Below are 16,064 nucleotides of genomic sequence, written 5' to 3'. Positions count from 1 at the left end.
GCCGTGACCAAAGTTTTACTTACACAACAGAACACTTTTGCTGCCATATTCTGGTCAAACTGGCCGAGGATGATCCTCACGTCATTGCCCTGCGGACAGAAGGACATGTAAGTGAAGCAGAGTGGATGACAGGCACACCAGGGGGCTTGAGGCCTCGGGCATGGAACGTTCTTGCACCTCCCGCTCTGCGGCCAAGAACTCTGCCCTCTCGTCCCACCCCAGCCTGGATACTCTGGTCCTCTCTGGGGCCAGCTTCCCCTTGGCTCTTGGTGCCGCCCTCCCTGGCCTCAGGGACATGCCCTGAGACAAGTCTGCACAGGCTGGTGGCTCTGAGGGGTCTTGGCAGCATCCCTGATCTCCTTCCCCAAGGGCAGGCAAACCCTGCAGGGCACAGAGACAGCGTCTATTCTCCTTCCTCATACACGGAATATGACATCCAGGAAAACTGAAGCCAGAGGAGAGAAAGGAGCTTCAAGGTCCCCGGGGGAGTTGATGGCAGAAATAGGGCTGCAGCACCCCCCACCCTCACTCCAGTATTTTAGACTTTTCTATACCTTCCTGGAACCCACGAAGCTTCCCAATTAAGAAGTGCCAGAGTCTCTTTGAGTTCTGAGCTTTGTTCAAATCTCAGCTCCACCAACAAGCCTCAGGGTATCTCAGGCCACTCCTTTTTCCATCTTAGTCTTAATTTCCTCACCTGTAAAATGGGGATAATGCCAGGGCCTAATTCCAGGGTTGCTGGGAGAATTAAATGAGATGATCCTCAAACTGCTTCACACAGTTCCTGGCACATAGTGAGTGCCCAGTAAGTGCTAGCTAGTGTTAGGATTTTATAACCTCCTCCCAACCCGTCTTTAACTCCAAGAAAAACTTATATTTGAAAACTCTGTAAATGGGATCGCACTTATTATCTCTGTGTGTATTGAACAGCAGCTCCTGCGACTCATTTATTCATTCAACAAACAGTTACTGGGCGTTTGCCTGAGGCTCCGTCCTGGGTTAGGGTTGCCGTGTGGGACAGGGATTCAGGCAGGGCCCTGCTCTGTAGAGAACAGGTTAAAGGTGGATGTGGCAGGCAGCATCCAGCCCAGCCCTGGCCCTCCGGCCTGCACCCCACCCCAGTCACTCCCTGCCCTCCACCCTGAGGCTCAGCCTTGCAGGTGGTGCTGCCTTCCCGCCTTGCATCCCATCCTCTCCAGCAGGCCTCAAGGCCCTTTGATGCATAAAGAAGAGAAACATGCCTTTAAAGATCAGTTTTTAGCATCTTTCAAAATTGGAAAGTGCTGACTGGGAGGCCATTTTACTCATCATGTACTTTAGCAAAATAAAAAAGGCTTGGATTCTAAAATCATCCTTCGTTTGCAAGCAAGAATGGAAAGAAGAGGGGGGGAAAAAAACCCTGCTCTGAAAGGACTTTAAAAGATCGTTAACAGAGCAGTTGAAGGAAGGCAAGCCTTTGTCATCACCATGTCTGCAAGGCTATAAAAAGTCCTAAGCTGCTTCCGTTCTATGGACATGCTCCCAGGCACACTGCAGGGTTTTTCTGCTTGTTTGTTGAAATCTTTTAGCCTTTTTTGCTGCTAATAGTATTCAGCCAGCCAGCCAGCAAACACTTATTGAGCATCTACTTTGTGCCAAGCTCTGTGTTGCTAAACATGGTATAGAAGAAATAGTTTATTGGATTTTAGAGGTAGAGAGACCTTAGTTCAAATCCCAGCTCCACCACTGACCAGCTGCGTGACCCTGAGTCTAAATCCCCTAGAACCTCAATTCTCTCATTTTCAAAAGAGGGCTAATCCTACCTACGTTGCCGGGTGGCCGGAGGATGCATGCTAATGAAACCCACTCATTAGCTTCCATGATGCTTCCTCCTGGCTCATTCCTACCTCCTGGTCCTTCCTTCTCAGACTCTGAATCAGCTCATCATCTTTCTGCCAGTCCCTGACTGCTGGCGTTCCACACAGTTGTGCCCTTAGCTCCGTGCCCTCAGTACTCTCCTTGGGCAGCCTCATTCACGGCCCCAGCCGCAACTGCCCACTGTGTGCTGTGGAGGCCCGACCACTCTCCCCAGCCCTGACCTTTCTCCAGCTGCCCGCTGGAGCCCTCCACTCGGATTCTCCCAAGTACCTCAAGTTCAGCACATCCCAAGCTGAACGCATCATCTTTCCCAATGAGCCCTTTCCCCGTCCGGTGTTGTCCATCTTTGAGAACCATGTCACCACCCTCTCACCCACCAGGTTCACTCGCCTCTATCTAACCAGGACCCGCTGGCTACCTGCTCACCAGTGCCACGTCAGCCCCGTCCCTGCAGCCCCACCCCGCTGGGTTGGCCACCGTCATTCCCAACTCATTGAACTACAACTGCCTCCTGGTTGGGTCCCCACCCTTAGTCCTGCTCCATCTACCCCGGTCTCCATAGAGCAAACAAAGGAATCATTCCAAAATTCAAATGTGATCACATAAAACCTTTCCATGGCTCCCTGAGCTTTACAGGTCAGCTCTGAGCTCCGTAATAGAACATTCGAGATGATTTACCAGCCGATTACTGCTCACGTCTCATCTCAAATCACACTGTTCTCCCCACTCTTCCAGGGTATCAGAACGAGCTGCCTGCGGTTGTCTACAACAGCTCTGCCATTCATGCGTTCATTCATTCGTCCATTTCCCCACCCCAGCCCCTTTCTTTCTGCAAGCTCATCCGTCTCAAATGCCCTTCCCCCTCCCCCCACTCCTTTGCCTGGAAAGCTGCTGCTCACCCTTCATGCTTTAGCTCAGGCACCTCTACTCCAAGAAGCCATCTTTGTCCCATTAGGCTTGGTGGTCATTTGCTCCTCTGTGGGCCCAGAGCACTCTGTGCGGCCCTCTGTCATGGCACAAGTCCACTTGCTTGTCTGTCTTCCCCACTGGACTGAGGGTAACTTGATTCATCTCTGGGTCCCCAGCTGAGGGGGATGGGGCACGCCACATATATCAATAAAAATAGGTGTTGGATGCATGATTAAGTGGGTGAATGCTATCTGAGCTACCAAGCACACTGGCTGGCCTGCATTCCTTATTCAGTGACTGCTATGGTCACCACCGAACTAATATCCTGCTAGCCTAGGGCCTCAGCATGATCGGGGTCACCACATCTTCATGGTTGACCACCTGACCACCTACCTGCCGATAGATAAATAACCAGCTCTACCACTTATGGACCATTTAGTGTCTCTGTTGCCATGACAACCAAGTTGCATGGACCAATTGGTTCTGTGCTCCTGGACTGTTAGTACTGGATGGAACCAAGGGATCACTGATCTAGTGAGCCCCTTCCTAGAGAGACAAAAGGTTTCCCCCAAGACTGCACGGCACCCCGCACCCACTGCTCTCACCTTGGTCGCCCTCCGATGGTCAGAGAAAGATCCTAGCCAGAACCAGGTGGTGCCTGCTGCAGGGAGCTATTCACACCCACTCTGATCCTAGCCAGTAAGAGGTGGCAAGATCCTGTAGTGCCTGGGAGGGATGAGCCAGCACCCAGTGCAGCTGAAGCCTGGAATCCCGGGGTGGGCAGTGGACAAAGGGAGATGCAAGTGGCCAGGGGTCCTTAGCAGGAGCCTTGAAAACAGTCGAAAGAGGTTGAAGGGCTTCTCAAAATGGGATATGTGTACTCCCGGAGCATGAGGACTTTTCTTGAGAATATGAAAAGCACGGGTATACCTGGTTTTCCTTTCCAGAGTAGCAATTAATTGGAAGATGCAGGGCTGAGGGGAAATGTTTCAGCGTTCAGGAGTCTTAAAAATTTTTAACACATGCCTGCTCTCACAAAAGTTCTAGAATCACGCTGTTCGGTGTTACATAACTTGTATCTCTTCCTGAGAATCCGGAAAGTAGAAAGACAAATTTTGCCTTGGCAGTGGTCCCTGCATCTGGCCACGCCTCCCACCTCCCTGCCAGGGGTGGAAGCACACTCTCCTTTGTGGTGGGAAGGACTTTGGGGCAGAATGAAGAGTACCAGGGGGGTACAGGAGGAGAGCTGTGAATGTCCCTGGTCATCAGAGGGACAGAACAGAGTTGTGACGGTGCAGAGAACCCAGAATGTGACAGAGGGCAGGGTCCAAAAATCCTGTGCCTTCCCACACACTCTTGATTCTGCAGGGGACCACCAGGGGTGAAAGGTGACATGAGGTGGGACAAAGGACAACTTGTGCTCAAACGGTTAGATCTAAGGTTGGAGACCATATGGAGGCCTATGTTCACACAAGAGGCCTCGCCTACGGGGAAGGGGCAAAAATGGAAGGAAACAGCGACAGGGTGGGAGGTCTGGGGAGGGGTACTCAGCCCAAACCTTGGATGGATTTCCTTTCCTCCTTCCTGGGTCCTTCTCATCTGTTGTCTAGAGTCTCTTTGTCTCTGGGACCCTTAAAGCAAGCTAAAATCACACACACACACACACACACACACACACACACACACCCCACATAAGAAGGAAATCCCAATTCAAAGACCTTGTGTATGACAATAAATTCTATATATATATAAAAAGAAGGCAAATAAAGGGGGAGTTTTAATAAAAGATTTTTTAAATGAGAAGAAAAAAAGAAACTAATATAACCTTGTATGTCAACTGTACTTCAATAAAAAAGGAAATTTATGTACAGAGAATAACAAAACAAAGAGCTTGTATATAACCTCCAGTTTGCAGGGGATTCTAGCAAAATAAAAATCAAGGACAATTCCTAAGTGCTTTTCTAACCATGGTACTAAGCAGTCATCAGCCCCACCCAAGGAGAGAGCCGTTATTATTATGTCCACTCCGGAAAGTTTCATGAGTGAGCTGAAACTTTTCTGAGGGTGGCAGACACTGCTGGCCCTCCTGGATACTCCCTCCCTACTTCCCCCCAGCCCCTCCCCCCCCTCCCACCCCCCCCCCCCGCCACCCCCACACCCCCCCTCCTGCAGCCAACCAGGACTGTTGCATCCATCCCGTGCAGGGTGGGCGGCTTACAGCTTACAGCTCACTCTCACTGGCTTCTCTGGAGAACTGCCCCCAGCTACAGAGAACTTCCTGGCCCCAAAGGCCACGCTGGGTGCCACATTCTGCAGCACCCAGTGACCCGACTGAGGTCTCGGAAAGGTGGGACCAGCTGTGTGGTCCAGACACCCCGGGGGGGCCAGGCTAACCTGGTCTCCAGCCAAGACAGCATTCTGGCCCAGCTCCCCTCTTGCCTTACCCTGCCTCCCTCCCTTCTCCTGAGCGTGCTCTCATAAAGCTCTTTCACCAGAACCTTGGGCTCTGTTTCTAGGGAGTTCAACCTAAGGCACCAGGTCACACAGGTAGGCAGTGGTGGTGCCGGCCTCCACCCTGGCTGGGCCCAGCCCCAGAGCCTGAGCACTTGACCACTGCCCCTATATATTGCCTCCCAGGCTGAGCAAACATCCAGTCTGCAGCAACAACTCACAGAGGAAAGTCCCGCAGACTTCCGTGTGGAGGCACTGGAACAGCAGATGTGATCCTGAGGCGTTAAAATAGCTGGTGTACATTTAAAACAGCAGGAAAGCAGAAGGCCACCCCATCCTGCCTTCCCCGTGGCAGGGGTGTGGGGTCCCGCTGGAAAGGCAAGGTCGACCCGGACACTGGGTTATCTGGCATCTCCTGCCGCCTGCGCACCTGTCTTGGCCCACATGTGATCACTTCCTGGTTTCTCAGGTGCCCAGCCCCACAGACCCACTGGGCTGCCGAAAAATCAGATGAAACTGTGTACAAAAGTTGTGGAAAGGGAGGAGGTATGACAAGCCCCAGGGCGGTCAAACTTTTAGAGGCTGGCCGTGGTGGGGCTGGGAGGTGGCTTGACTGGGGCCAGTGGGCACTGAGGAAGGGGCCAGGGACTCAGGCCACTCTCGCCCCCTGACTCTGGCTGTGAGACCTGGGATGAGTCCAGCAGGGTTAGCCTAGATGCTTCCCAAAGTCCCTCCTGGCCCTGACACACTGATTCCATACCTAGAATGAGTACTTTTATTTAGCTCAAGTTAAGTTTTTCTTAGACCCTTTTTTTTCCCTCACCAGAGAAATGTCCTTAAAGGCAGAGAAGCAAGAGATATATATTCTTGTTGTTGTTACAACAATCTTTTTATTCTGATTAGCCCTCCTGTTTATTTTTTATTTTTATCTATCTATCTATCTACCTAGGTGATTATGGTTGACACACAATGGTATATTAGTTTCAGGTGTACAACACAGTGATTCAACAAGGCTGTACCTTAGGGAGACATATACTCTTAAAGAAGAGAGCAAAGAGGGAATAGCCCATAGCAGCCCACTGGGAAAGCATGCCATTTCTGGAAAGTTTATTATTTTGAAAATTCACATACATTTAGCATTCCAATAACATACCTATGTTTATCTCAAGATAAAAATAATGCGTTTCTCCCCACATTTCTGAGCAAAACTGGCCTGCTGGAATGTACCACGTTTATTCTGTAGCTCTGCATCCCCTCGGGGTGCCTATATGAACTCTACTTTCCGGGAGCCAAGCAGCATTCTGGCCTATAGGGTGTGGGGAGGGGGGACTTCCCACTAGGCCTCTCTCATGGAGCACGGGGGGCAGCAGTCCACCCGAAAGTCTGTTTTTGTGGTCCTCCTATGATAGGCAGACAAATGGTCCCCCCAAAGTGTCCATTTCCTAATCTCCAGAACCTACAGGTACGGTCTGTGACATGCAAGGGGGAGTTAATGTTGCAGATGGCATTAAGGTTGCTAATCGGCTGGTTTATAAATTAGGGAGATTTTCCTGGAATCAGAACCCTGAATGATAGGCTAGAGGCTACTCCGGGGAAGGTAGAGAAAGCAAACAAAATGAACAGAGCAGGACAGTGGAAGCCTGGCACTCTCCCCCTCACAGCCCAACGCTTCAGAGCCAGCACCATGGAAATACCCAGGGGCAGACTCCGGGCCCCCGCCCAGTCCTGCCTGGCAACAGTTAACTTTAAAGCCCCATGTTCGGAACAGGCCTGGAAGGAGCTTAAAGGCCTCGGGACTCCATCACACAGAGATGGTTTTTCTTGACTTTCTTTAGGCGAACTTTGGTACATATCTGCTAAATCAGCCTGATTAATTTCATTATTTGGTTCCTCTGTGTTCTTGCTTATTTTTGCCTGGGTGATCTGTCCAAGACTGAGAGAATGTTATGGCTCCCAATGCTATTGTGTTTCTGTCAATTCTCCTTTGTATTTTAACAGGCTTTTCTTTATATATTTCAGTGAGATGTAATTTAGAGCAATAATGGTCCATGATTGTGTTATTCTCATGGTGAATTGTACCCCTATCTATAGAGAATGACTCTCCTTAATCCTGTTTAATGCCTGTACCTTGAATTCCCTTTGGGTCTCAAATGAACACTGGGGTTCTTGCTTCGGTTGGGTTTGCCTGACCTACCTTTGGCTGGTCTTTTACCTTTGACCTTTCTGTGTCACTTTCTCTGCTGTCAACAGCTATAGTTAGTCCTTCAAAAATACAGTTCTCTGTCTTTGCCTTTTGATAGGGAGTTTGACCTCTTTGAATTTACGGTCAGAAGGACTGTATTTGGTCTACAATTATATGTTATGCTTTCTGGTTTTCACATTTTCTTTCTGTTTTTCAGTATGTGGACTAGGTTTTCCCTGCTTCCCTTTTCTGTGCTTCAGAAGTTTTGGGTTCTATTTGCATTATAGCATATTTACCATCAAGTTATTCAAAGCCTTCTTTAGCTTGTATGTTTCTCCTTAGGAAACTCATGAACAAAATGGTCTCTATTGAGTCCCTCTGCTACTTAAGACCAGGAGGTTACCACCCATATTTTTTACTTGCCCACTTCTTTGGTTACGTTAATGGAATATGGATTTTAACATCTCAATTATTATTACCAGATGTATTTTTGCACTCTATGTATATGTACGTTTGCTTTCAAAATGAACTTTTGCATCTGTATACCATTTAAAATTTTTTTTTATGTTTATTTATTTTTGAGAGAGAGGGAGAGACAGAGAGTGAGCAGGGGAGGGGCAGAGAGAGAGGGAGACACAGAAACCGAAGCAGGCTCCAGGCTCTGAGCCGTCAGCACAGAGCCCAATGCAGGACTCGAACTCACAAACCGCGAGATCATGACCTGAGCCGAAGTCGGACACTCAGCCGACTGAGCCACCCAGGCGTCCCAGCATCTGTATACCATTTTAGAACAATTATTTAGACTCAGCTCTCTGTCTATGGGTTCTGGTGGCCCCTGATCAGCAGTTTCTGCCATGACCTCAGCTATGAAGTTTGCCATGTTCTTGGCTGGCTGACGTAGGACTTCAAGGATTAACTTCAAGAAAGGCACCTGGCTGGTATGCCACATGAGCTACACACATGGGAGAATGTCTCCCAGCTGTTCCATTGTCTCTGGGATTGAACGCTGCAGAGGAGTTGAGGTGGCCTGGTTTTTGCACCTTTGTGGGAAATTCGTTTTCTTCTGGCCTAGATACTTGTAGATTTCCCCCTTTATATTTGTACTTCAAAGCTTTTGCTAAAATGTGTGTTGGTATGACTCTCTTTTCACCAATTCTGCTAGAATGTGGGAAGGCCAGCTAGACACACATACAGTGTGCACATTGTACATTTCCTCATGAAATTGTCCATATGGTACTTCAAAAATGGTTGACTACTAGCAATTTTGTCAATCCAATCTAGTAGGACCCTCCTGGGCCCCCTTAAATTTGTCTTCTGTTTAAAAAACAAACTTCTTATTTGAGAATAGTTTTAGAAAAATAACAAAGATAGAAGGTTCTCATATGTTCCTCACCCAGGTTCCCCTATTATTAATATTTTATGTTCGTGGGGCACATTGTTATAATTAATAAACCAATATTGATTATTATTAGCTAAAGCCCATACTTTAATCAGATTTCCTTAGTTTTTTGTTGTTTTTTTTTTTTTCTCTAATGTCCTTGCTCTATCCCTGGATTGCATCCAGGGTAACACATTATATTTAGTTGTCATGTCTCCATAGGCTCCTTTTGGCTCAGACATTCCTTATTTCTGAAGACCTAGACAGTTTTGAGGAGTGTTTTGGGAAATGGCTTCCACTAGAATTTGCCTGATGTTTTTCTCATGGTTAGGCTTAGGGCATGGGTTTGGGGAAGGAAGACCCACCGAGGTAAATTGCCCTTCTCATTCCCTCATATCAAGGGTGTAGCCTATCACCGTGACTTACTGCTATTGATGTTGACCTCGGTCACCCAGCTGAGGTCGTGTTTATTAGATTTTTCCATCATCAAGCCACTCTTCTCCCTGCTTTCTACAGTGGACTCTTTGGAAAGAAATCACTTAAGAAGCGGGTCATTCTGCTCTACCTCCGTGAACCTGAAATATCTACGTAAATTATTTGGAATTCTTCTGTATAGGATATTTGCATGATCTTTCCCATTTATTTATTCAATCATTCACAGCAGTATGGACACATGGATATTTATTTTATACTTTGGGTTTTAATCCAATACCATTTTATTTTATTGCTGAAATTGTCCCAGCGTTGGCCACTGGGAGCCCTTGCACTCAGCCGCACTCCTTTACTTTCTGGCACTAGAAGATGCTCCGGGATCATCGTGCATATTTCCTGCCCCAGTCCTAGAATCAGCCATTTTCCCAAGGAGTCCTGGTTCCTTTTCCTACAGAACGGTATTAGAAACCAAGTCCGAGCGCTAGGTGCACTCACTGCTAGTGTGGAGCCTGTTTTGTTTTGAGTTTTGTTCTGTTTCATCTGTCCTGGTTTTCCCTTAGGATCTCCCTTTCCAGTGTCCATAACTATTCTCTCTTCCCTCATTAGATTGATTGCTCTCACCATTTCCTCTGAATTCTGGGAAATATCTCAAGTTTGTCCTTCATACTATTGATCTTCATTTTTCTTGGCATGAACTCTGCTCTCTAATACCTCCAATGCAGGTTTTAATTCTGCTATTTGGTATTTAGTTTTCTCCCTTGTCCTCTGAACATCCTTCTCTATCTTATCCCACAGTAAACCAGAGATTTGCTTTTTCTCCGAGCTTTCCAGAAGTTACTTTACTCTATTCCTGAGTATTCCTTTACTCAGTACTCTCTATTCCTTTACTCTATTCTATCCTTGCGTTCTCTGTTGGCTTTGTCTGTCCAGACTTGGTATTTTATTTACACACACTCAAACTAATTTGATTCTGGGTGATGGGGAACAAAACAGTGAACACAACAGACAGAAACTGTTGCCTCCTAGAGCTTATGTTCCAGCGGGAGGAGACAGATGATAAAACGACTAGGCAAAATGAATGGTAGGTCAGATGTTGTGATGGGTTGAATTGTGGCCCCCAAAGATACGTTGAATCCCCAATACCTTGGAACGTGACCTTCTCTGCAGATGTAATTAGTTAAGATGAGGTCATGCTGGAGTAGGGTAGACGTGTAATCCAACACGACTAATGTCCTAATAAGAAGACTATGTGAAAGGAAAGGGGAACATGCCATATGAAGCAGGGACTGCAGCCAACGCAGCTTCAGGACAGGGGGCACCAAGGCTTGCTGGCAATACCAGAAGCGAAGAGAAAGGCACGGGATGGCCCCACGACCTTCTAGACAGCATGGCCTTGCCGACACCTTGACCTTGACCTTCCAGCCTCCGGAATGTGGGAGAATACATTTCTGTTTGCTTTAAGCCACCTAGTTTGTGGTACTTTGTTACAGCAGCCCTTGGAAACGAATACAGGCGTCTGTCAGTGAAATGGAGAAAATCAACAGAAAGTAGACAAGGATTTAACTTCTAAATGAAGCATGCAGGGAAGGCCTCTGGAAAAAGCGAACAACTGGGCAAAGACGAGAAGAAGGCTGGAGAAGGAGTCATGCAGGTCTGTGGGGGAAGAGCGCTTCCCCCAGAAGGACTCCTTTGCCAACAGACAGACTGGGCTCTGCACCCCTCCCTCCCCCAGCTTATGTGATGTTGTCATTCTTTCTGGCAGCAGCTGTGCGGGGCGGTGGAGAGACCTGGGCCGCCTAGTCGTCCAGACCCAGGCTTCAATCCAACCCACCGCTTTCCAGCTGGGCGACTCGGGGCGATCCTTAACCTCTTTGAGCCTCATGTTCCTCATCTGAGATACCAGGATGCAAAAACTCTCTGTCCTAGGGCTCTGGGGAGGGCCGAATGAGCCAGCGGAGGTCAAGGGCTCTGCATTGGCACCTGGCTCTCCGCCAGGGCCCCGGACAGGTGGGCTGCTATTTCCATCATCGGTAATGTCACTCCTACCTCTGGTGGAGCTGGTTGGTCAACGAGCAGAGCACCCAGTTCCTTCCCTAATTTCTCTGCAGACTTTCAACTAGTGCCTCTGCTCTACACACAAAGACTCTTTAAACTTTAAAGCCCAAAGAACTCTGCTGGGCCTCTGAGGCACAGGAAGCTATTTCAAGTGCCCACCCTGGGGAGACGCTGCCCTGTGTGGCAGAACATCATCACAGCATCAGGCCCAGCCGGCTGTTCCCTGCCGAGCAGGCACTGTACCACTCTGGGTCCTCCAGACCCCACAACCCGACTGGACCCTCAGACCACACAGCCTGTGGGTGAACAGCGTGGGCAGATCCCGCCCCAGCCACCTGGCTGCCAGCAGGCCCTCCCAAGCTACTGTTTCCTCATCTGAAGCAGCTTGAAGGGCTGCAATGTCACACACAGGCATAGTGTCTGCTTCCCTCGTTCCCTGTCTCTGGGCCTCAGTCTTCCCATCTGTGAACTGGGGGCTTTGGAAGACAAGAGCTTGAAACTGCCACCTGCTCTGACTGGTGTAACCTGGGACCTGCCCAAGATGGAAGGGGACATGTTAGCAGTTGGCATCTGCGGTCTCCAAGCCAGCAGCCCTAAATGTGGGCATGAGGGAGTGGAGGAGAGGGAAAGAGGAAGGTGACAGCTCTAACTCTGTGTGCACCTGCTTATAAACCCCCAGCACCCTCGTTGCCCCCTGGATAAAAGACCAAACTCAACTCGGCATTCAAGTCTTGCGGAACCTGGCTCCCACCGCCTTCCAGCTCCAGTACTCCAGCCTCTGTGGAATCCCTGCTGATCCTTGCTGAGTGGTGAGCATGGTCGCCCTGACCTCTGATCTTCACTCCTCCTTCCCTGCTGGGCTCCTGCAGGTCCCCATCCCATTCATCCATTTGCAAGGTGCAGACGCTGTCCCTTCTCTGGAGCCTTGTCTGAACCCTCTCCCCAGGCGGGATGAGTCACTTCCTCCCTCTGTTCCTAGGCCCCTCTGTTCCTGTTCCCCAGAGAGGTAACTGGCTTCCTCCCCAGCTGTGAGCAACCTGAGGCCTGATGGTGTCTGTGAGACCCGGAGGGGGTCTGGCACAAACCAGGTATTTGAGGGAGCTTGCGGGATGAGGAGACAAATGGCAGACAGAGACCCCTGACAGCCGGGCAAACTTCTAGTCGGCCCTCTCTGTTCCTGGAGTGAGTGTCGTAAGAGGGGTCAGAAACCTAGGCATTCAGTCCGAACAAACTGTACTTCCTTGCTGTGGCTTCGGGCAAGACACTCCCTCTCTCTCAGCCTCTCTGCAATGAAGAAGGTAATAACTCACGCCCTGCTTACCTCTTAGTCTCGATTGAGAGACACAAAATCACCCAGTAAGCTCTCCAGGACTATGTACCTAGCAATCAGACCTTTGGCCACTGCTGGACAAGCATGGGGGCAGCCAAGGGGAGCCAGCTCCTGGGGCCTCTCCCCATGTGTGAAATGCCAGGATGAAATGAAACAGCCAGAACCCAAGACACTTTCATAGTCAGGGATGTGGGGAAGCCTGGAGCAAGGCATCGGTCTGTCCCCCCGGCCGTGGCCAGCTGCACTCACCTTAAGCTTTTTGACACTGGTGCAGGGATCATTGGAGAAGCTCTCGGTGTCCGAAATCTCAATGTCCTCACCATACAGAACCCCAGTTAGGTCATTCCTCACCTGTTAGCAAAGAGAAAGCAGAGGGTGGGTGTGCTGGCAGCCACAGGAAGAGTCTGTTCGGAGGCGTCGTCCTGGGGAAGCAGCTTAACTGGGGTGGTTTTCTCCACCAACAATGCAAAAGGAGTTATTTTTTTCCCTTCATTATAAACTAGAGGGCCCTGTGAGACCTTGGGGATCCAGCCTGCAAGGGACACACTGGCACAAGGATGCTAGACTGGGAAGGGGCTAGCTAAGGTGGTGCAGAGATTTCCTGGGAGAGAGTCAAGATGAGCGTCCGAATCTCTGGGCTTTCCTGCTGGTGTTTCTCTGTCTCATCACACTGTCACCAAATCAGACTATTCACATATATCTTTATTTATATTCTGCATTATTTACTTGCAATATCATTTCACTTCTAGGGTGAAGAAACAGCAAGACACTCAGTGCGGAATAAAGAGCAAGGGGGTATGGAACCAGCCTGTGCTGTTACATATAACTACCTATCTGTTGACACAGGATGGCCAACATGGATATGCTTAGAAAGCAGAGATCTGCAAACTCCAGGATTCACTGGGTCCAGCCAGTGTGTGAAGCAGTATGTATGGAAGGATATTAGGGAGTGGTGGGGACAGTGGCAAACTGGAGACCGGGATGTCCCATCTAAGATGGCAGTTGCTCCCATCATGCTGTGCCCCAGAATGCCAGACCGAGTCACTAGACTTTCTGATTTCAGAGGGAGAATTCAGAAATCTAGACTTTTTAAAATATAAGATCGTTCCATATTTTAAAACGTTGATACAATTTTGAAATATTAAAAAACAAAAACAAAGTGAGGACTGAACCACAGAAATCTGAAGTTTGTATCTGGCCCGTGGCCACGGCTGAGCACCGTCTGACATAAAGAGTGGAAACAGGACTGTGTGTTTCAGTAAATACTACCAAGTGCGGGTTGGGGGATCCAGGTTCTAGGTCTGTCACTGATGTGCTTGTGACCGCCGCATCTCTGTGTGACCCTCCCTGTCTCAGGGCTTCAGTTTCCTCTTCCTTAAGAGAAGATGATCCTTACAAGCACTTCTTGTTCACACCCATTAGGATGGCTATTAGCAAAACACAGGAGACAGCGAGCATTGGTGAAAATGTAGAGACACGGAGTGCCTAAAATGGTACAGCCACTGTGGAAAACGGTATGGCAGTCCCTCAAAAAGCAAACACAGATGACTACACGATCCAGCATTCGACTTCTGGGTACATTCTCAAAAGAACTGAAAACAGAGTCTTAAAGATATATCTGTACATCAGCATTCTTCACAAAAGCCAAGCGATGAAAGAAACCCAAGGGTCCATCAATGGATGAAGGGATAAACAAAGGGATAAAGATGTGGTGTATACATGTAGTGGAACATCACCCAGCCTTAGAAAGGAATGAAGAGCTGGGGGGGGCTCCTGGGGGGCTCAGCTGGTTAAGGGTCTGACTTCAGCTCAGGTCATGACCTCGCGGTTTATGAGTTTGAGTCCCACGTCGGGCTCTGTGCTGGCAGCTCAGAGCCTGGAGCCTGCTTGGGATTCTGTGTCTCCCCCTCTCTCTGCCCCTCCCCTGCTCACATATTCTCTCTCTCTCTCTCAAAAATAAGCAAACATTAAAAAAAAAAAAAAAAGATGAATGATCATGTCCAGGCTTTTAAGGCAAGGCATCGAGGCAGCCAGTGGCTTGGGGTATCTATCTGTGAATAAGAATGTGCATGAAAGCTGTGTTTAATTATGGCCAATCAACTATGTTTTAGGCAGTCAGAACTCAAAACAAACAAAACGAAAACACCCTAGAGGTCATCTCATTCTGCCCCTAATTTCACAAATGAGGAAACTGAAGTGTCGCTCCCAGCCCTGTGCTCTCCACATGCTCCCAGGCTGGCTCTTCTGGAGCCTGCCAGCTGTGGACAGTTCTGGAAGCCTGATGAGCCAGAACAGGTCAGAACAGATGGTGGTGCGATCAGCCACCATAATTTTAGCACCAAGAAGTCTGAGCTCAGCTCAAGTATTTATTCTAATGGACCCTTTTAGAGAAAGCAAATGGAGGAAATCAGTAATAAATGGTATTTTTTAAGTAACCAAAGCATGGAAACGAAATAATATCATTGATGTAACTCATAAGGAAAAAAGATCCACACCCTCATGTGTGGGTAGGAGGACCATTCAGTTCACTGGTCAAAGATGTACTACATAAATTTGTAAACGCTTATTTTTCCTTCTGGAACTGCAGGTATCTCTTGTTTAATGGGGCCAATGTCTTTTTGCAGCTTGCTATAAACTGCATTTCTACACAGCGGGTCCTATTTTTCATTCATCTCCATTATAAAAGCAGAAAATATGTTCTTCTGGGAAAAGAATAGCTCTTAATTTCCAAGAAAATAACACACACACACACACACACACACACACACACACACAGTCCAGTATAGTTGGGGTCCCACTGGGGGCCTCATTTGCATGGATGGGTGTGGATAGGACAGAGAGGAAGGCTGTCCCATTACCTGGAAGGAAGGGCCAGGACTGCCAGGGGCATGAGCAGGGCCATGAGAAGAACAATCAGGAGGGGTCGAGTCTAAGCTGGAGCCTTGGGGCCAGCCCACAGGGCAGAGGTCACCTAAAGGGAGAACTCTCTCTGCTTCTGGAGCAGTGGATATGAGCTCAGGCTACCAAAGGAGTTCCAAGGACACACAGGAAAACCAGTGGGTCAGAGCCCCAGGACTAAAAAGTCTAAGCTAGGCGTGGAGGCAACAGCTGCTGATTTCCCTCCCCAGCCTCAAGAACTGGTACAGACTGTGAATATGAAGTTGTGCCAGAAAGCATATCCCTAAAGCAGTGGTTCTCAAAATGTGGCCCCTGGACAGTAACACCAGCATCACCTGGGAATGTGTTAGAAATGTAAATTCTCAGGCCCCACCCCAGACCTACTGGATCAGAAGCTGTGTCCAGCAATCTGTGTTTACCCAGCCCTCCAGGCAATTCTGATGAATGCTCAAATTTGAAAACCACTGTCCTAAAGGAAGCAGGGTAAGTTTTACAACACTCATTGATCATAGTGGGAGAAACGTTTCCAATGGCTTAGATATTTCCCTCTTGATTAGAAGACCAGAATGTGT

General features: G+C 48.7%; 1 protein-coding gene across 1 annotated transcript in view; it reads right to left on the bottom strand.

The window, feature by feature from the left end:
* Positions 1-16,064, bottom strand: part of GABBR2 (gamma-aminobutyric acid type B receptor subunit 2) — a 351,377-nt gene that overhangs the window by 163,539 nt on the left and 171,774 nt on the right. Inside the window, exons 4-5 of the mRNA XM_058694795.1 lie at positions 12,844-12,945; positions 24-89 (exon numbers count right to left, since the gene is read on the bottom strand). Of these exons, the coding sequence (XP_058550778.1) occupies positions 24-89; positions 12,844-12,945 (168 nt within the window). The remainder of the gene's footprint in view (positions 1-23; positions 90-12,843; positions 12,946-16,064) is intronic.

This window comes from Neofelis nebulosa, chromosome 12, assembly GCF_028018385.1.
Source record: "Neofelis nebulosa isolate mNeoNeb1 chromosome 12, mNeoNeb1.pri, whole genome shotgun sequence".
NCBI lineage: Eukaryota > Metazoa > Chordata > Mammalia > Carnivora > Felidae > Neofelis > Neofelis nebulosa.
This window is presented reverse-complemented; position numbering and strand designations above follow the sequence as displayed.